The sequence below is a fragment of the Polypterus senegalus genome, chromosome 16, assembly GCF_016835505.1.
Source record: "Polypterus senegalus isolate Bchr_013 chromosome 16, ASM1683550v1, whole genome shotgun sequence".
In the NCBI taxonomy this organism is placed as follows: Eukaryota; Metazoa; Chordata; class Cladistia; order Polypteriformes; family Polypteridae; genus Polypterus; species Polypterus senegalus.
The window spans coordinates 97,572,529-97,593,388 of record NC_053169.1 but is presented as its reverse complement, the minus strand read 5'-3'; the positions used below and the strand labels follow the sequence as shown (position 1 = coordinate 97,593,388).

Sequence of the window (20,860 nt, the reverse complement as noted above, 5' to 3'; positions counted from 1 at the left end):
TCAATAGGGTCTTGTGCAGGCAACTCGAGTTCCTCTAGTGTCACAATTTCTGTTTTAAGCTGCAAGTGAAACTAATTTCACCCACTTACTTTAATTAAAAAAAAATAAATAAATATCTGGTATATTTGTTAGCCTGCCAATAAATCTAACCACAAAAATTAATGTTAACTGAGGTCAGATGAAGGCATTATGAAATTAAAACAGCAGCTTCTCCGAAAATAAAAAAAAAAATTCCGATTCCTATAAGCATCGAGCTACTGACAACCAAAACTTTCCCCAAGGAATGCAAGGATATCCCGGCTCCACACATCTTTTACTTCTCTGAAAAGAGTGAGCACAAACGCTGGTGGATCCCACCACAACAGTGTGAGATCTTCCATGGGTTTCCTTTAAATATTTCTGCTTGGGAGTGTAAGCCAGCATTGCAAAACACACACCAGCAATCCCAGAATTTCCTCTTTTCTAGAGCTTTGCTTTATCATCTTTGCCAACCCAAAGTGTTTCTTTCCCAGTCAGACTTCATTTTTCCAAGTACACCAAAATCCCTTGAAACAAAACAAATCGCCCATCCAGTTGGATTCAACTTCCCAGCTAATTTGCTCTTTCACACCTTCAGCCACTCACGGACAATTTTAAAAGCTGGATGGGTGTAGGTGTGTTTGGTGTGACGATACACGGGGGGTCAATGTTGGAAGAATGTGAGCGAGTTTGGGTGTGACAGCATTTAGGATCAAGTTACAAAACAGAGTGCTAATGGAACTTGTAAATGGTCCTTGCGCAACAAAAAAATAAAATCTGTGATGCCTCCATTTGACATATTTACAGTGGCATAGCTAGAGATCGTACTGCTCAGGGTGGGGCAGGGCCTCAATTTGCCTCCCTTCAACATATCTGAATATGTTAATCTGTTTAAAGAGAAAATTTAAATAATGTATAGAGAAAAATTAAGATGAATCTGGCATAGATTTATTCATAAATAAATGGACAAACTGGTGAGGAAGCAGGCTCTATTGTAGGCACGGAGCTGGACAGTTTGACATCCATGGCAGAGCGACGGGCACTGAGCAGACTCCTGTCAATCATGGAGAATCCACTGAACAGGATCATCTCCAGACAGAGGAGCAGCTTCAGCGACAGACAGACTGCAGTCACCGTCCTGCTCCACTGACAGACTGAGGAGACCCCACACTATGCGACTCTTCAATTCCCCCTGGGGGGTTATCACTCTTTAATTTAATATTGTTTATTATCAGTATGCTGCTGCTGGAGTATGGGAATTTCCCTTTGGAATTAATAAAATATCTATATATAGAGAAACAGCAATCATTTTTCACATATAATATCTCCAACTCGTCGCTCAAAGCTACCGGTAACTCGCAACCCCTTTCAAAGCAGCTCGCCAGAGGGTTAATGAATCCTACATAACTTTGAAAACTTGATTAGTCAAATTAGGGGTGCAGGCGATCTTTCCAAAAAAATCCTATCACGATCCTTTTAACACCAAATCTCGATCCGCAATCTGAATTGCAATCTCTCTTTTCAATGTGGCACAAACTTAAGAGAATATCCGGACTCGAAGTCATCAAGACGCTTTTGGACGCTTTTCATTAATCAACATTCAAAAACACTTCTAAAAAATCTTAGCAAAAGCGTCTACGCTTTTATTGTACGAGTGATATATGAGAGACTTATTTTTTTTACTTTTTAGTACACTTTTTAATATAAGCGTGTTTTTAAAAATTATTTTATATATATATATATATATTTTTTTTAGTTTAATTTAATTATGCTACGAAAACCAGTGTAGTGTACAAGTGATTGGTGGGGATGTTTTCTGCACAGACCAAGAACGCATTCAGATTGATAACGAAACAAAATTATAAATTGTAAATTAGTTGTTTATTTTCCTAGAAATTATTATCGGTTTATTTTTGTGATTGCCTCATAAATTTCAACTGCTGCGTCTGAATTTATTTTTGAAGCATTTGTGGATTAAAAAAAAAAAAAGAGAATTTTACTTTTGTCATTCATGAGTGATATTTTTCCAAACTCTACTGCTTACACATAAATTGTACTGAGCCTTTGGACCAATCATGTTGCCCCCAAATGTTGCCGCCTGGGGTGGACCAACCCCTCCTAGCTATGCCACTGCATATTTGACTGGCAGAACCTGGATGTGCAAGTTGCCCCTTAAGATTACAAAGGGATCTCAAAATGTAGAAGACAAAAATGTCTAACGTTGATAATGCAAATCGTTTAATCTACAATGGTATACTGCAAGTGTACTTAAGGTGGCGAACCTTTATGTGCTTTATTAGAAATGCAAAAATTGAACAATGTGTGTGTGGTTTTATCATTTTAGTGGTGACTGGCATCATTTATTCACCTACAACTATTTTATATTTGCATATAAAGAATCATCTCTGACACAGCACGTTTACTTTCGTCTATACTTCTAAAGCTCTTTTTATACACATCACACACGTTTTTGGGGACACCTTCATGGCTCCTGAGAGTTGCAAGACAATAGAGGGCACCATAGCTCCAAAAAGAGCAAACCTTGAAGATGCCTGACATTTATCTCTAGTAGGATTGACAACTGCAATGCGGTGTTCACTGGATGTTCAAACTGTTCTCTATACAGCCTCCAGTTAATCCAAACTGCTGCTGCAAGAATTATTACAAGAACAAGAAAATACGAACACATAACTCCAGTTCTTAAATCCTTACACTGGCCCTCGGTTAAGTTTAGGGCAGATTTCAAAATCCTCCTTTTAACATATAAAGCATAAATAGCCAAGGTCCGGCTTACTTGTCTGAACTTATCATGATTTACAAACCCGAGCGCACATTAAGATCTCAAGATGCCGGTCTGCTTAGGATTCCAAGAATTAATAAAATAACAGTGGGAGGTCGAGCTTTTAGTTACAAGACCCCCCTAAACTGTGGAATAGTCTGCCTGCTACTATAAGAGATGCCCCTTCACTCTCAGGCTGAAGACTCACAACTTTAGTTTAGCACACCCCGACTAGAGCTGCTGATTAACTGTACAGACTGCAGCTCTGTTGTCAGTCATCAGCACTAAAACATAAGTAACAGGATAGTTAAGATTTGTTACTAACCCTCACCTATTCGGTTTCTCTTCTCGGGACTCAAATGTGGCACTTGGTGCCCACTGCCCACCTGCCAATTTGTTTTGGCTACTTAAGGTATAGTCATCCCTGATGGAGGATCGTAGGAATCATTGGGTAGAAGGGTCCTTTCATCGGATTGGCAGGCCCAACGCGGACTCAGCTGTGGAATGGCCAATAGGGGGAGGCAGCTTGATGGTCGAGGTCTCCAGGACTCTGAACAAATCCAAATCATATTCTGCTCCATACTTGTAAATTTTTTATTTTTATACTGTATTGAGGATTTGTTCTGTTCTGTGTGTTGTATTGTATTGTATTGACCCCCTTCTTTTTGGCACCCACTGCACACCCAACCTACCTGGAAAGGGGTCTCCCTCTTTGAATTGCCTTTCCCGAGGCTTCTTCCATTTTTTCTTGTTTTCTTAGAGAGTCAAGGCTGGGGGGCTGTCAAGAGGCAGGGCCTGTTAAAGCCCATTGCGGCACTTCTTGTGTGATTTTGAGGCTATACGAAAACAAATGGTATTGTATTGTATTTTGAGACTGGGTCCAGCTGCAGACCTCCGCCGCTGCCCGATTCAGTAAGCCCTGCTGGCCAGCCAATAGGATTGCACGTTTTTGTCACTTGGTTTACATGACGCGAGTCTGATAACCCAAAAGGTATTTCAAATTACTGCCAAGTTTCTGTCCTCACCTGAAGGATTTATCCTTGCCGGGTGTGGCTTTGGAAAGCAGGAACTGGTCACCTTAACCTTCATATTGAGTCACTTGTGGAGAGCAAACACCCTGGCTGGGAGTGCCTCGTGTGGAGTCGAGTTCAGACTCGAATGCAAACTAGCAGGGATGAACTGATAAGGTGCGGCGAGGCCTGCGTGGGACTGTCTTTATTTCAGGGACACTCTTAAACGCATACAAGAGGTGAAATATGAACACCAGAGAACTGCTATAGAAGATTAAATGTCTTCTCTTCATGAAAAGTCTGAAATCTGGGCAGCACATTGTTTCTGCTACGGCACATTATGCTAACGGCTCTTATCAGATTTCACCCCCTTCCTTCAGGACAGGCCGAAAGTCCATACTGCGTGCTCTCTCTTTCTCTCACACAAACACAAAAGAAATTTAACAAACAAGTGGTGGCCTTCAAGATTGTTTGCTTAGCTGTCCAGGTATCTCATCCAGATAGTTCTTAACGGTTGTAGTTGAAGCAGAAACCTTCATGTGTCTTGGTAGTTGCTTCCAGACACCCACATCTCATTATGTAAAAAGGGCTTACTGGTTTCGGTCCCAACACCGAGATAATCATCAACTACCTGTATATTTATATATTATTTTTGTCCTGTGAATCCCCCCCTTGATCTTCTTAGGTCACTGTCTAAACGCGAAAATGATCCTTTAATTGGCATTTAGTTCAGGACTGACACTTACTTACTTCAGGGCCGACTCTGACCTCTGCTCCATTACCCACCCTTCCTGTTAGTCTTCTCCCTTCTACTCTTGTTACATTTTTAGACTCCTTCAGTTACATATTCTGAATTCTTTTGTAAAGCATTTCCTCTTGTAGCCTACAGATATACTTGCTTACTTAAGAAAATTACCTTTTAATGAATGAGAAATGCAATATACAATAAAATATTGACTGAAAGATGGCTTATTTGAAACCTAGGTTGGCATAATGCATTCATAGCAACTGAGCAAATTTTTAGGGGGAAACAGTTTAATAATAAAAGACAAATATAGTTTGCTTACCTGTCTTCTTTTTCATAAATATTCAATCCCAGAGCATCGACACCCAAAAAGAGGTCTGTCCCCTTTTTATTTTTAATTTCAAAGTAGTTCACTCCATACATTTCCAGATCCTGGGCAATCTTCAGGTATTCCAACATAGCGTCTTCTCTGTACAAATAGAGAAAAGCTCTTTGTTACAGGATCACAAGGAAGGAGCCAGTGTCTCTCATGGTAGCAGCAGGGAATGAACCATGGAGGGAGAGGCCATTCCATCAAAAGGCTCATCCAGACATACTGTGGGACTTTAAATTGGCCTGGTTTGAGCAATGACAGTACGTTTATCTGCTGAGCAGATGCTTTTATGCAAAGTAACAGAAATCAAGCAAACATCAGTCTGGTGGCCAGTGTGACAAAAAAGGTGCTACAGGACAAGGCGACAGAATTGATCCTCACAGGTGAACAGCTTAGAACAAAATGCAAACAGTTCTTTGGTTACATGGCCCTCTCAAAGTAATCATCAAATACACAGAAATTCAATGAACAGGATGGTCTTTAGACGCGTCTTCAACACTTTGAGGGAGTCAGTGGCTCGTTTGGAGGCAGGAATGCTCTTACCACAAACTAGGAGTTACACATGAAGAGTATGGATTGAGATTTGCATCATCATGCACTGCTCATCAGCAGATCTGAGTGGGCGAGAAGAATCAGGAGACCCTCACAATGATCAGCAAGTATATATAGGTGCTCAACCTCTGATTGCTCTGTAGGCAAGAATTTGTAGTGATCTGGACAGAGGAGTGACACGTGCCCACTTCGGCTGTTTGAACACCAGAGGTGCTGCTGTATTTGGAATCGTCTGGAGCAGTAAGGCGAGACACGCCAGTGCTCCTCCCAGCAGAGAGCCGTGGGAATGCACACTTGACAAGACCAAAGCCTGGCCAAGGAGTTAGATGTCAGATATGGTCTGATCTCGTGAGAATATGCCAGACCAAGACACAGTTGCAACTTGGTCGGTGAAGGACAGTGGGTCATCAATCACCATCCCAAGGTTGTGTACTGACTTGGCAAGCGATAGCAATAGTGAAGTGAGCTGGGATATCAAGATGGTCAGGCTTGGCCCGGTTGAGCTGGAGACGGAGCTCCTTCATCCAGGTTGTAGACATGCAGAGATTCTAGCGGGTATCATGTAATCCTCTGGAGGAAGAAGTAACAACAACAACAACTACTTGAATATCATCAGCATAGCAATCATAGGAGAACCCATCATAGGAGGGCCTAGTGATGAGGTGAACATGAGATGAGAGGACCCAGCACCATTCCTTGGTGCATCCATCATGCTTGCCTGACGAACCTCACTAGGCCTCAGAGTAGGATCTGCTCAAGAAGAAGAACTAAAAACGGAGCACAGACCCTGTGATACCAAGGACAGAGATGGCGGCAAAGAGGATCTAATGGTTGACTATGTCAAAGGCAGAAGAGAAACCTAAAAGCAATGAATGGTTCACGTCTAAGATGTAGGAAGAAAGAGGAGGAGCACTGGAAGCAGACACGGGTGAAAACAAGGAACTAAACTGTGCGAAAAGTGACTGAGTGATGGGTATGAAATGCACTGAATAGCACAGATGGACTAACCTGAACATTCCCCGATGTTCCTCATGCCAAACTTGAATGCGGTCCTCCCACTGCTCTCGAGACAGCTTATGTTGCTCAAGCACTCTGAAAAGACAAATATTTAGTCAGACCCGACACAAAAAGGAAGTAACAGCTACAAAAACGTAATACTGGTAGTGACACGAACAATAGAATGAGGTGCGGCCATCCAGCTGGTCTAGGAAGACAAATATGGCCAGGCACACTTCAAAGGTTTATGGTCTCAATGAACAGCTTTCTTCTTCTTCTTCTTCTTCATCGCCTCTGATGCAAACTGGCCATAGCGTCTGGCAGAAATAATTCACTATTTGGTAGATCAAAGTTAATTTGCGGTACATAGATATGTTACGGTATATTTAAACTAATATGCGAGCTTATGCGTGAAAAAATTGCACATTTTTATACTTTACTGTTCTGAGATCTCATTAGAATAAAAGAACAGACTAAAATTATTGAGAAAAAAAAAATGTTTTTATTCCTGTTTGCCGCTTACCCAACGTCAGGACCAGAATCGGACACGGTGTTGGCATCAGCAGAATAAGTCGGCAGAGCATAGACAAGAAATGCTTGAAGAACGTGCGGCATATACTTGACAAGTTCCAAATTATACACCAGCCACGCATGGCCCCCACATTCTAATGCAGGCACCTAGGTCAGGATCTCTGGCGGGCCCTTCACCTAGGGTTAAGGAAAACGGGATACCCAATAGGATTTAAATGTAGGTATACAATTTAGTTGAAGATCCGTACAGTTCTATGATGCTTCGTTTTTCATGTACTCCGGCATTTTTTATATACTTTTCTAATGTAGGGTTTCCTATAGGAAATTTTCCAAATAAAATAATGGCGGTTGTCGCAGGCCTCAATTTTCTTGCAAAAAGCCAGAAATTGTCTTTTTGAAAATGGCGGCAATTTTGAAAAAAAATCGAAATTTTAACTTTAAACATTTACGTCACTTATTTCTGCAGATATAAAGAGTACATTTTTTTTGTGTAGTATTTCTTATTTGTGTTTAAAACCATGTATAATTTAAGTTTATTGTTTATAAGATTTATAAATAAAGAATATATAAAACTATACGACACCAAATCAGCAATTAATATCAAAATTTTCAACCAGTGGAGAGGTCTGCGTTTTATTTGGATTCGTAAAATGTCAAAGACGAAAAAGTTGTAGAAAAATGTATGTAGAAATTGATCTGAAACTTTTTTTGATATTGTTTTTAGTTTTCAAAATATTTTATGCTGAAGTTGACACTCAACGCTGTAGGATCAATTCTTGCTTTCTGTTTTTACATTTTGTTTGTGCATAATATCTATCCATCCATCCTGCGCCCAGCAATTGTGATCCCGGGCCCCCTGGCTAGAGCCCCTTGTGGGGGCCATGCAGCCACGACTTGAAGCGTTTCTCATCCAAATTAACATTTGTTGCTAAAAGCCGTAAATGAGAATGACCAATCAATGTTTATCCTACATCATAAATCACGCAGATACATACGAGCTGTTATTTCAATGAACGTATATAGATAGGGCGACTATAAAAATAGGTGGTGGAAAGATAGAGATTGTATGGTACTAAAATGTTATTTTCTCATAACCTATTGAGACCAATTTTCAAGATTTTTACCATACATTTGAACACAGTGACACGTAAAGAAACGCGTCAAGAAGTGTCACACTAACGCTTCCTTTAAGCTGGGACTGTCTGTGTGTAGCCGTGTCCGGGGCTTGCAGCTCAGTGATGCCCACTCGATTTATTTTGTAAACCTTCTTCAGGTCTATAGCCCCAAATACGAGCACAGCAGATGTAAAACAGAGAATCGTGGGATTCCGAAATAAGAATCAAAAAAGTTGGTGTGGCATCATAAACCACTTCACTTTGGGTTTTTTGTTTTTCTCATTAGCCATTTTTTGGATGGCATTTATTTTTCACAAAAATAATTTGCATATGTAGAACGAGAAGAATCCAAAATTTACCACTATGAAGTTCCAATGGAAATTACAACAGTCGAATGCAACGAACTGTGCAAAAGCCGCCCAAGCTTTCACACAACTGGCACATGCAAACAATTTTTCTATTCCACGTGCCAATTCAGAGGTAACGCACATAGATTGTTGTGGACTGTGCCCGACAGTTTATTCCGGCCAAGTCCCCCAAGCCGCCAGATGGAGCCCTCCCTGCAGTATGGAGGTGCCCCTAAGACCAGCAGGGAGTCATGGACTATGTAGTTTTTATTCTCAGCCCTGCTGGATACCACAGGGGCCACAAGAGGGAGCTGCAGGGAGGACCAGAGACTTATTTGTACACTATGACCCGGAAGTTCGTCATAGGAAGAGCGACGGACTTCCGGGATGACGAAAAGTACTTTTTACCTGACCCGGAAGTGATGCAAGATCACACGGACTGGGGACTGGGAATACTTCCGGGTCAGGGAATATAAAAGGACTGAGGGAACTCCCAGACGGCGGGCTGAGCTGGGTGGTAGGAGGGCAACGCGTCTGGGAGTGGAGGATTGTGATTATTATTGATTTGTTATTGTGGTTTATGAATAGTGTGGAGTGGAGGGTGCTTGGTGCACGGTGCACATTATTATAATAAAAAGTATAATTGTAGCACTTTTACCAGGTGTTTGGCGTGGTACCTGAGGGTTCAAGGGAGCACTACTGCCCCCTACTGCGACATTGTATTTATTGGTTTTTACAGAAAATACATTTTTATATTTTGTGTTTTGCTCAATAAAAAAAAAATACATAAACGCCTTGATTTTACACTGGCATCAGGAACACATTTTTACCAGTTTTCAGTGTGGAAGTCAACAACCTGTTAATGCTATGCCAACGGAATGGCATCAATTGTTAAGTCACTTTGATGGCAGAAACAGTTAATGGCGCATTTAAATGAACTAATTAGCAGTACATTACTTACAATTCCTTCAATTTGAATTAATGGACCAGGATTTTGTTAAGAGCGAGTTCAACTCTAACACGTTAAGCTGAAGGAAAATACTGTGATTGGTGTTCTTTATATATTTTATTTATTTATTTATTTTTAACACTTTCATTTTTGGTGGCTAATCTGGACTTTGCGAGTTTGAAGAATCTGATCAAACGCTTTTATTTTATCCCATTTACATTCGGAATAAGTTGTAATTTTTCAGCGTCTTATTGCAGCTCCATTTAGAATATTGATGTGCGGCGCCATTTTGCAACTTTCAAAGCAATCTCCCAGAAGCCCCCGGGAGTATGCTTGTGTGACATCATCATCATCATCATCATCAGCATGACCCTTTAAAAAGGTAATTTATCCGTGTTTTGGATAAAATGAAGAGACTTATAGTGGGCTTCGTTTCTGGGATTTTGATTCCGATTCTCGCCTCATGTGTCTGGCTTGGCGAAAGATCGGTTCGTCTTTTGGATTCTGACCCCGGCGTATGCTCTTGTTTTTTTTCTCGTTTCATCTTGTAGTCCTGAAGTAAATAAATAAAATAAATAATCATTCTGCACCGGCAGAACACAAAATGGTTCTGGTAAAAGAAGAATTTCAGGATCGTTGAGTAGGCCTGCTATTTTTCCATCACAGCTATTTAATATTTCAGTGTTCCGTTGATAAATGAGAATGAGAGGCAGGCAGCTTTCGGAGGATAGTTTGAAGTGTAAACCTTTCTGGATTTCTTTAAACTAGGGTTTCTTAATTTTTTTTTTTTTTTGCAAATCGGTGTTGTTCTTAGCGTCTTCGAGGCCCATTACTTGACGATTGTCAGAGCAACGTCAATTTTCTTAAATCGACCCATGGCAACCCACCACCACCAACTCTGCAAACCTTAAACAACCCATTCCTATTAGATACAACAACCCACCGACGGCAACCCGTGACGCAAATAGTATAAAAAGCTCTGCTTTAAATGATTCAGATATTTGGATTCCTTATCTATTTTATTACCACTGACACCGGTAAGATCAAAAATTCACTGAAATACAAAAAAAAAAAAAATTGAATTGTAAAAACTACTCTTAAAACAAGAAACTGGACATTTACCATCTATAAACGTCTCCCTCTTAGTCTATGAATTACAAAATACAATTTACGCAGCCATCCAATACTCACCTCTGGGGAAGAAGATTGTCTGATGTCAGGTATCCCGATTTGTGGTTTTCTTTGGAGTAGTCCCCAAACTTGGCTTGGACCGCATAGGATCCCAAAAGAACAGCCGTTTCCGGCGGACAATAGATTTCGTCGGTGAGTATGCTCTCCTTCACCTGAAGGAAGAAAAGCTTCTGCGTGATCTCTTGGATCAACTCCTCTGACACATCTTCAGGGAAGAATTTGGCACGGAATTTAAACTGCAAAGGATTCTCTTTCTTCACGTCCTGGGAAGCCACCTGATGGAAGACACATTTTAATGTAATTAAAAATCAGGCAGTTCAAGATCACTCTTAAAGAAAACATCCAATTCCACAATGTTTGGAGGGAATGGAAAATGCTTATAAAAACAAAACAAAACAAAAAAAAAATTAGGAGTGGGTCCCCCTTACATTTTCTCATACACCCAGATATGAGGATGGATAATTGCAGACAATGATTATATTTTATATCATGTACATTAAAGAACCATTAACATTAAATTAGTAATATATATTAATAATACTCTGCAGCTGTATGAATAAAAAGGTATCACTTCCAGTTAGCGGCAAATAGCTCAAAAGTTGATAGAAATCTACGTTTCATACTTAATACGTGGTCTTCAAGAGAGGCCCACCAAATTAACAAGCGAATTAGAAGGCAGGTACAGTTATGGGACGCACTTTTGGAGGTTGTAGCGAAGGAGAGGATAAAAAAAACAAAAAAAACAGTGCCATTGTGAACAACGCTGCACATCCTCTCGGTGACACACCAACACTGGGGATTTACAGCCAATGAGTCATTCAGCAGAAGTGTGCCAAGAAACACAACTGAGGGTCTGTTATACCAACAGCAATAGGCCTGAATAGCACCTCACTGGGACTGAGACTGCCAAGTCAGAAGTTTTCTTTTTTTGTGTCATTCTGGTGTGTGTTCAGACTATAGACTATAGATAGACTTGCTTTAAGTCAGTGTGGTAGGCAGGATTTAATCGATCGACTTGCTTTAAGTCAGTGTGGTAGGGAGGATTCGATCGATCGACTTGCTTTAAGTCAGTGTGGTAGGCAGGATTCGATCGATCGTGTAGTCGGCAGGATTAGATAGATAAATAACCTTAAGAAGCTTCTGAAAAAGCCCAATTTCTCCCCCTGGAGACATATAAAGTTATACATCCACCCACTCACCCAAATGTGTTGAGTAAATTGTGTAACAGTAAGTTAATTAAAAAAAAATGAATAGTTTAGAAACACTACCACCTCCTACTCTTTAAGCATAACAACTCAACACAAACCCTCCAATCAACTCCACATTACCTTTTTATCAAGTTTCAGCCAGGTCATATAGCCTTTGCTGTCCATATACTGAAGCCCAAAGTACCATACTTCACGTAACCCAATGGTTTTAACCACCTGTAGAAAGAACAAAAGAGAACAGTCTTTATTCTAGGAGGAAATAAAGTCATTCAGAGTTGCAAAGAGAGCTACGCTTCACACAAAACAAGAAGCGCTTATTGACGATTACTTAATTCACCTTTAATTAAAGGCTCCATTGACAACAGATTTTCATAATCAGCCGTTTCCATTAACATGTTACAGGTAGCCAGAATGGATCCCACTGGCAATAAATGCTGGGCAAGAAGTGAAAGCAAGCGAGTCGCCTGTGCACTGTCAAACACGATTTTCTCGCAGGCCCCGATTGGCTGATTGATTTTCTAATGTGTGCCTTTGGACTTTAAGAGGAAACAGAAGTGCCAGGGAAAACGTACACAATAATGGAGTATAAAACACAGAAACAGACACAAACACACGGCACCCCTGTCAAAAAGTGTGTGTGGTGGGTTAGGAGGGGGGGGATTCAAATATTGTGAGGCAGCATTGCTATGTGATCAGCACCCTTGTCAACTTTCTGAAGCCACAAAGAGTTTAGAATCCTTCAAGACCAAAAGGAATTTCAATTCAGTCCTTTTCCATTTCAGAACACAATTTTTGAATACCAGTTTTATTTTAAAATTTAAACAGTTAATTTAATTATTTCAGTACTAACTAAATTATATTAAAATGATTATAAATGGTTAAAACAAACTCAATAAAAATGTATTTAAATAAATGACAGTTCTGTATGCATTAAAATCTTAACGTTGATGAACATACATTTGTCACATTAAATGTAAATATTTCAAGTAGCGCAATCTTTTGGAAAAAGGTTAAGAGTAACGCTCTGTAAACAACAAATTTAAATCTCATCAAAAGTTTAGCACTGATGGAAACAAAATACGGTTATGGAAGTAGCAAAACGTAAATTTACAAACGTCAGTAAATGTTAACGGACTAAGCATTTTTTTTTTTTTTTTAAAAAACAGTATGCACAAATATATTATTAAGACACACATTAAACTTTCAGGTAAAAGAACATTAAATGTGGATTTTTGTAAGCGCCTGTTCTGTTCAGTTGCAACACAGAAACAGACCACCGACTCACTTAAAGGCTTTGTATTAAAAAATAAAATAAATACATTTTTCTATTTGTAAGTTTTTTTACACAATGGACCAGCATGTGAACGCGATCTTCTGTGAAGCCAATGAGCCCCGACGTGTGAAATCCACGCTGTGAAGCGCTCCACAGTTTAGAATTACAAATCCTACAATTCAGACAATGTGATTAAAGTGCACACTGCAGACACTTCGGGCATACCATGTAGAAATGACGGCACTCTCTCTCTCTCTCTCTCTCTCCACGGTCCCCCTATTTCAGGACACCATAATGTTTGAGACACAGCAGTGGCAGGTCTACTATTTAGGACATAATCGCATATCCCAGCATGCAATGACTGCTTGACGTCTGCCATTCATAGACAGACATCAGCAGGTGAGGAGGGTCTTCTCTGGTGAGACTCTACCAGGCCTCTCATGCAGCCATCTTCAGATCCTGCTTGTTTGTGGTGGGCTTGCCCCCTTAAGTATTCTCTTTACACTTAGTTGGATTGAAATCAGGGGACTAGCTTGGCCATTTGTGAATTTTCCAATTTTTAAGCTTTGATAAACTCCTGTGTGGCCTCAGCAGTCTATTTGGCTTGTTATTTTGTTGGAGGGTGAAGTGCCGTCCAATGAGTTTGTTGTCATTTACTGAGCTTGAGCAGATCAGATGTTTCTACACACCTCAGAATTCATTGCAGCTCCATCATCAGCGAGGAGAAGTGTGACAGTCAAGACCTGTGCCAGCCATACATGCCCCAAGCCATAACACCCCCAGCACCACCATGTGTAACAGATGAGGTGGTCTGCTTTGGATCTCTGGCAGTTCCTTCTCATCTCCACACTTTGCTTTTGCCATCATGAGGGTTCATCTTTGTCTCGTCTGTCCATAAGACCTTTTCCCAGAATTCTGCAGGCTCTCCGACGTCCTGTAATTTGGCCGTCCTGTTTTTGTGGAGTTCATCTTGCAGTGTGGCCTCCTCTGTGTGTGTGTGTGTGTGTGTGTGTGTTCATGAAGTCTTCTGCTGATAGTCGTCTCTGACGCACATACATCGGCCCCCCGAAGACTCTGTCCGGTCTGTCAGACAGGCATTTGGGGGCTTTTTTTTTTTTTTTAAGTGGGGATTCTTCTGTAATTAGCAGTGGAGGTCTTCATGGGCCCACCAGTCCCTTTTCAATTACTGAGCCCACCAGTGTATTTCTGTCGTCTTCACGATATTTTAGACTGCAAGTAAGCCATTCCAATATGTCAGGCAGAGAAGCGAGGACCTGAAAAGTGTGTAAGCTGGGTCTAGTTTGGACCATGAGGTCCTGTCGGTCACTTTTCCACTTTGTGTTGTTGCTTTGATCACCTCTCACCTAATGTACTTTTATCAAATAAAGCAAACTGTATTTCTTTTAATCCTTGGGTGCCCAGAGAGGTTTGACTACAATAAGTCAAGGGGAGAAAAATCACAAGGAGACGCTCTAATTGGACAGAAGCCTTATACTGTGCCGAGGATGGTTGCTGATAATCCAACGACTTATCCATGCATCTAATTTCTTTGTTTGGAAAACAGAATTCTCCTTGGTGACTAAAGTTGAACTGGAAACAGAAAAGGAGAAAGCGCCTGCAGGCAAAAAAATTAAAGATACCGTCTATGCAGACTCTTATTGTCCACCTACATGATGTCAAGTTGTAATGGACACCTCATTTTTTCCAGATAAAACAGTTTTTAAAAAAAGAAGAAAAAAGTTGGCTGTTTGTTTCCTGCCTTGCGCCCTGTGTTGGCAGGGATTGGCTTCTGCAGACCCCCCCGTGACCCTGTAGTTAGGATGTAGCAGGTTGGATAATGGATGGATGGAAGGTACATGCCTTGGATTGCAAGTAAGCCCCCGAGCTTTTCACATGAACAGCAGAGCCCCCGTGACCCTGTAGTTAGGATATGGCGGGGTGGACAATCACTGACTGACTGACTGTCGATGGTCTCTCTGTGACAATCATCCAGGACAAGTCTGAGGGAGTGAAGATTCAGGTTAAAAGCAGCGTTTGGGGTAACAGGAGGTCTCTGCACCAGGGGTCATCTTTCATTTTTGACCTGGTTATGGACGTGTTGAATCATGGGATTAAAATATGGTTAAAAACCTATTTATCTTCTCAGGCTTTTGAGTTATTTTAAAGGACTACGCATTCAGCTGTCGCTTCCGTCTTGGCGTGTTTTGTACAGCAGTCAGTCGATCGTGGTTCTCTCCTTCAACTGCTTTCTTAATCTATTAGTCATTTTACTCCTTGTAAAATGTCTTTTTTCCACTTTTGTTTCAATATTTGCTTTTGATTTTATTGTGCCGCACTTTGACACTTGTCTTTGAAATGTGATATATATGAAAAAATATGAAATGAAATTAATCATAGTGAACAGAAAGTAAAAAAAAAAAATCAATATAGGAGTGTTTAATTTATTATAATGCATTAACACACGTACTTTTGTAATTTCTTCATTGACCCCAAAACACAGAAATTAGAGTCCACATAAAAACAGAAGTTGGTTGGAAGAAAAACTTGCAGCCCCTGGGGGTCCCCAGGACTGAGTTTATGAAGCATTGGGTTAGATAAACTTTATTATACACATACACATACACACACACTCATTGCATTCGTAGTCCGAGTCCCGACCTGATTGTATGGGTGGTTACCTACCAGGTAACGCATGTGGTTGGTCTGCCATTCAGCAAACATCTGCCACGGGGCCCATCTTTCAGTTGCCAGAGACTACAGGCTGTCAAATAAACGAACCACACGCCGTGGCGCAGCGTAAAGGGGCTTCGTCTCCGATGCCGACGTCAGAGTTTCGATTCCCGCCAGGGGTGCAGTGGAGTGTGTACGCCTGATGAGCCCAGATAAGTGTGAAACGCGTGTCGCGTACTCTTTACGTTATTTGACAGTAAACTATGCCACACACACACACACACAGCTCCAGTGCGGAGCTCCAGCTTCATTCTGTTCCCAGCGGAGTGTGTGGACCACACCAGTGTGCTTCTGCAATCACTCCAAGCCAAGCTGGCAGATGTCCTATACAAGCACATTATTATTTCATTGCTGTGTGAAGGAGGTGTGGGAAATACTCCCAGGAAAGAGTTACAACATGATGAGTAAACAGAAATGAATGGTCTCTTGAGATGGCAATACAAACTCTGCCATTCTCGACGCAGAAGTGACATTTGCTGTAGAATGGCCAGAACTCAGATTTTCCATTTTTTCCCTTGAGGGCCACTTACTGTAGCTCTGGTCAATATTAATATTATTTAATTAACCTTGTACTACAGCTACATGCCCACAAACTATTGATATGTTGTAGGCAGGAACTTTTCGGAACTGTTGTGTATATAGACAGACACAAACACAGTATCTATACATAGATACACGAATACAGCCACCACACGACAGACCACCCGGATTGGGACCCGAGTGCAGTGGGCGACACCTCAGCACCACACTGGGACAGTGGGAGGTTTTTTTTTTGTTGTTGTTTTTTTATAAAAATGGTGGCTGGAGTGACAATCTCACCACCAACCCTGTGATTTTAATTATGTATGAATAGCGACGTTTGATCCGACAGCTCTAGTGTGAGAATGTGTGTTGGGTTTAAAGGTGCAGATAGAATTTAAAAAACACACCAAAGCAAGCGATGTTCCAAAACCAGGACTAAGAAAAGCTCAACATATTCAGGATTCCACCACCGAAAAAGTTGGAGCTGAAGATAAGCGAGTGAAACACATTTCTGATCATTGGTTTTAATGGGCCGGATTTAAAAACAATGGTTTTGCAGTGACGTGGGGGTCTAGGGCAGCAGGGTCCGATTTCCAGCCTGGTCACCGACGCTGTGATGTCTTAAGTCCTCACTGTGTTTAACATTTGAGTACTTTGTCTCTGTGCTAATACCTTATAAGGAGCGGACCACAGAGTGGAGGAGAAGAAGACGACGACGACAACGAACAACAAGATGATGCCATTGCATTCATACAGCATTTTCAAGACACTCCAAGTGCTTTACACAGCGAGTGGGGGGCCACTTCAACCACCACTAATGTGTAACATTCACCTGGATGATGCACCGGCAGCCATTTTGTGTCAGTGCGCTCACCACACGAGCTATCAGCTGGTGAAGAGATGAGGGAGACAGAGCCAATTAGAGACAAGGGGATGACAAGGAGGCCAGAATGACCAGGCTGTGATACTGGAATGCACCCCACTACCTGCTGCTCTTTACGAAGGAAGCCCACAGGGAGATTCAGCACCTCAGCTTTTATGTCTCATCCGAAGGACAATGCCACTTTTACCTCACAGTGTGCCCGTCACTGCACCGAGGCCTCGAGATCCACATTCAGAGGAAGCGCCCCCAGATGTTCTCAACTACACCTCTTCCAGCAGCAACCCAAGCTTTATTTAGGTGGAGTCCCATTCAAGTACTGGCCGGGCCTGAACATGCTGATCTGCAGGCAGATGAGCTGAACCTGAAGAGCGGCACGGTGTTCCACGTTTATTGGACACGCAGGTAGGAATTTCATTGTACTCTGTACCCGTGACATTACTATTACTGCTGCTGCTCCTCGCTTTTGCAATGAGGCCACTCACCTGATCAAAGAGCTGTTTCCCTGTGGTGTTGGGCTGGATGGCGAATTCCAGCTCTGCATCCATAGTGGTGACTCGCACATTCACCTAGAAAATGGAGGGAAAAAAAAAAAAAAGTTAGGAACTGCGACGCTTGAAAGTACAACACAACTTATTTCTTCGTATCCTGCCCTTTACCAAGTGCAGACGTAGAGCACAAGTGGAAACACAAACAGAAGTCAATGGCAAAAAGGAACCTGATCTCGCTGGCACAAGCGACACACTCAGGGGTGTGCATAAGAGTTCAAAAACTGGGCTTTTTGACAATTTATCCATAATTAGACACTGCAGCCATCATTACTCACAAACCTTCTTTGATGTGCCCCACACTTTTGGGGGTGGGGGGGGGTGATCGGGACCGAAAACAGGTGGAGGCCGAAAAAAAAATGTACTGCATGATATTAAAGTATAATCACAGCTAGTACAAAGATAACTGTCCATGTGTGCATCCAGTCGCTATGTCTATATTCCAACAGATGGTGCATCATAAACATTCGTAGCATTTAACTATTACATTTGTCATTCCAACAGATGGCCCACCACACACAGTTGTACCAATAAACTGCATTGCATTTAACATTCCAACAAAGGGTGCATCACACACACACTTGTAGTATTAAACTGTATTACATCTGTCATTCCAACACACAGCACATCACATACATTTTTAGCAATAAAGTGCATTGTATTTGCCATTCCATCAGACGGCACATCACACACACACACACACACACACACACACTTGTAGTAATAAACTGCATTGCATTTGCATTCCATCAGATGGAGCACCACACACATTTGTAATAAAATGCATTGCCTTTGTCGCTACAACAAAGGGTGCATCACACTCACGCTTTATATTAAACTGTACTACATTTATCATTCCAACAGATGGGACATCACATACATTTGTAGCAATAAAGTGCATTGCATTTTCCATTCCAACAGATGGCACATCACACACACACACACACACACACATTTGTAGCAATAAACTTCATTGCATTTGCATTCCACCAGATACATATTTATAGTAATAAAATGCATTTCCTATCACTCCAACAGATGGTGCAAACATTTGAAGTCACGCATTACTATAAATGTTTGTGACGCACCATCTGTTGGAACAGCACACCTAAACAAATGAACTTACCATTTTGAATTATATATAATATAATACATACATATACATACATACATACACACACACAAACACACACAGCATACGGGATGCTGCCCCAAACCTTTGTTGTGTCAACGCTTGAATTAATTTACCCCAGCATCTTCTAGTGCCCTGTGCGATGTGCTGGGCTGGGCTGGGCTGGGCGCCCACCAAATCAACAAGGTCACTTAAAGGTGATGACTCAGTTTTGGGATGCCCTGTGGACCTGCTGGAGGTAGCGGTGAAGTAGAGACTTGTGTACCATTATGAACAAAGCTGCACATCCTCTCTCTCTGACACACCAACACTGAGGACTTTCAACCCATAAATCATTCAGCAGAAATATGTCAAAAAACACTTAAGGGGTGTCTCCTTTATACCAACAACAATACACCTGTATAGCGCCTCACCGTGACTGCCAAGTCAGACTTTCTTCTCTTTTTTTAAAATTTTCTTCCTTTCTATTCATTTTTGCGTGTATATATATTTATCTCTTTATCTAAAGAGCTTCTGTGAAAAGCCAAAATTTTCCCCTATGGAGGGAGGAACAGGCAGAGAGACCCACCTTTATCTATCTAAAGCGTGAGATGCATATTCTAATAAAATTGTTCCGTTATTCTGGAGCAATTTACTTGGAATCCGAATCAGGTGGAGGAAGTAAGCTGCACTCAAGTGGATCTGAAACAAAGTCGTGGACCCGAGTTTTACAAGTCTCGATTATGTGCGTATTTTAAATTTTTCTACTTCCACACATTTTAATTCAAGCACACTTCCACCAGTAAATCCCATATATTGCACAATGAACCCTGTGAGGCACACATACTTTATAACTGTCCTTTGACCCTTGAGAAGGATTAGAGACTAAAGCTTCTGACAAATGGTAACCTGGCACTGCTATAAAGATAAGGAAGAAACAATGTGAGCAGTCAGCGCTTATCATACCTTGGACTGTGAATAGTACAGCCATAGGAAGCACATAACTGAGGGCGCACACTACAGAATGTGTTTAAATGGTGGTCACCTATAGCAGCCTTCAGATATAAAAAAAAAAAAAAAAAAAATTTTAATGAAATTACGTAATTTCACATATCAATTTTAAAAGCCAAAATTTTAATAGTAAATTAACATAAGTGTTTAATTTGAATAGAATGCTAATTTCACACAGTTACAATGGAATCAGGGTGGCGCAGTGGTAGCACTGCTGCCTCGCAATTAGGAGACCCAGGTTCACGTCTCGGGTCCTCCCTGCGTGGAGTTTGCATGTTCTCCTCGTGTCTGCGTGGGCTTCCTCCGGGTGCTCCGGTTTCCTCCCACAGTCCAAAGACATGCAAGTTAGGTGCATTGGCGATCCTAAATTGTCCCTAGCGAGTGCTTGGTATGTGGGTGTGTGCCCTGCGGTGGGCAGGCACCCTGCCCTGGGATTTGTTCCTGCCTTGCGCCCTGTGCTGGCTGGGATTGGCGCCAGCAGACTCCCGTGACCCTGTGTTAGGATATAGCGGGTTGGAAAATGACTGACTATGGAATCAAGCTATTCAGATGCCTTAACTTTCGACGAACTTTATCATGTTGTCGATTTAGCTTAACAAGGAGAAATCTCATTTTTTGCCAGTGCAGTTCCCCTTTAGCTCAGGACTATCTATACACTACACTCTGAATGCCAACAGTCCCAGTTTGTATCCAGCAGATCTGAGAGAAGATGCACAAATGGAGAGTGACACCGCCCGGGCAAATACCACACCAGACAAGTCAGAGATGAACACGAGATTTGTCAAAACTGAACTGAATCATTACCTGAGAATGAGGTGCACGATTCTTGTTCATTTGATTCACAAACTGAATTACCAAAAGAACAAGGCACACAATTCTCATTCATTCGATTCACAAAATGAATCATTAGCAAATAACAAGGCACATGATTTTCATTCATTTGATTCTTGATTGGATTCATTACCCGAGAA

At 41.4% G+C, this 20,860-nt stretch overlaps 1 protein-coding gene across 2 annotated transcripts in view; it reads right to left on the bottom strand.

Moving 5' to 3' along the window:
• Positions 1–20,860, bottom strand: part of ezrb (ezrin b) — an 89,745-nt gene that overhangs the window by 28,283 nt on the left and 40,602 nt on the right. For both annotated transcript variants that reach the window (XM_039738911.1, XM_039738910.1), the window contains exons 3-7: positions 17,705–17,788; positions 11,935–12,030; positions 10,607–10,881; positions 6,486–6,569; positions 4,875–5,021 (exon numbers count right to left, since the gene is read on the bottom strand). In XM_039738911.1, the coding sequence (XP_039594845.1) occupies positions 4,875–5,021; positions 6,486–6,569; positions 10,607–10,881; positions 11,935–12,030; positions 17,705–17,788 (686 nt within the window). The remainder of the gene's footprint in view (positions 1–4,874; positions 5,022–6,485; positions 6,570–10,606; positions 10,882–11,934; positions 12,031–17,704; positions 17,789–20,860) is intronic.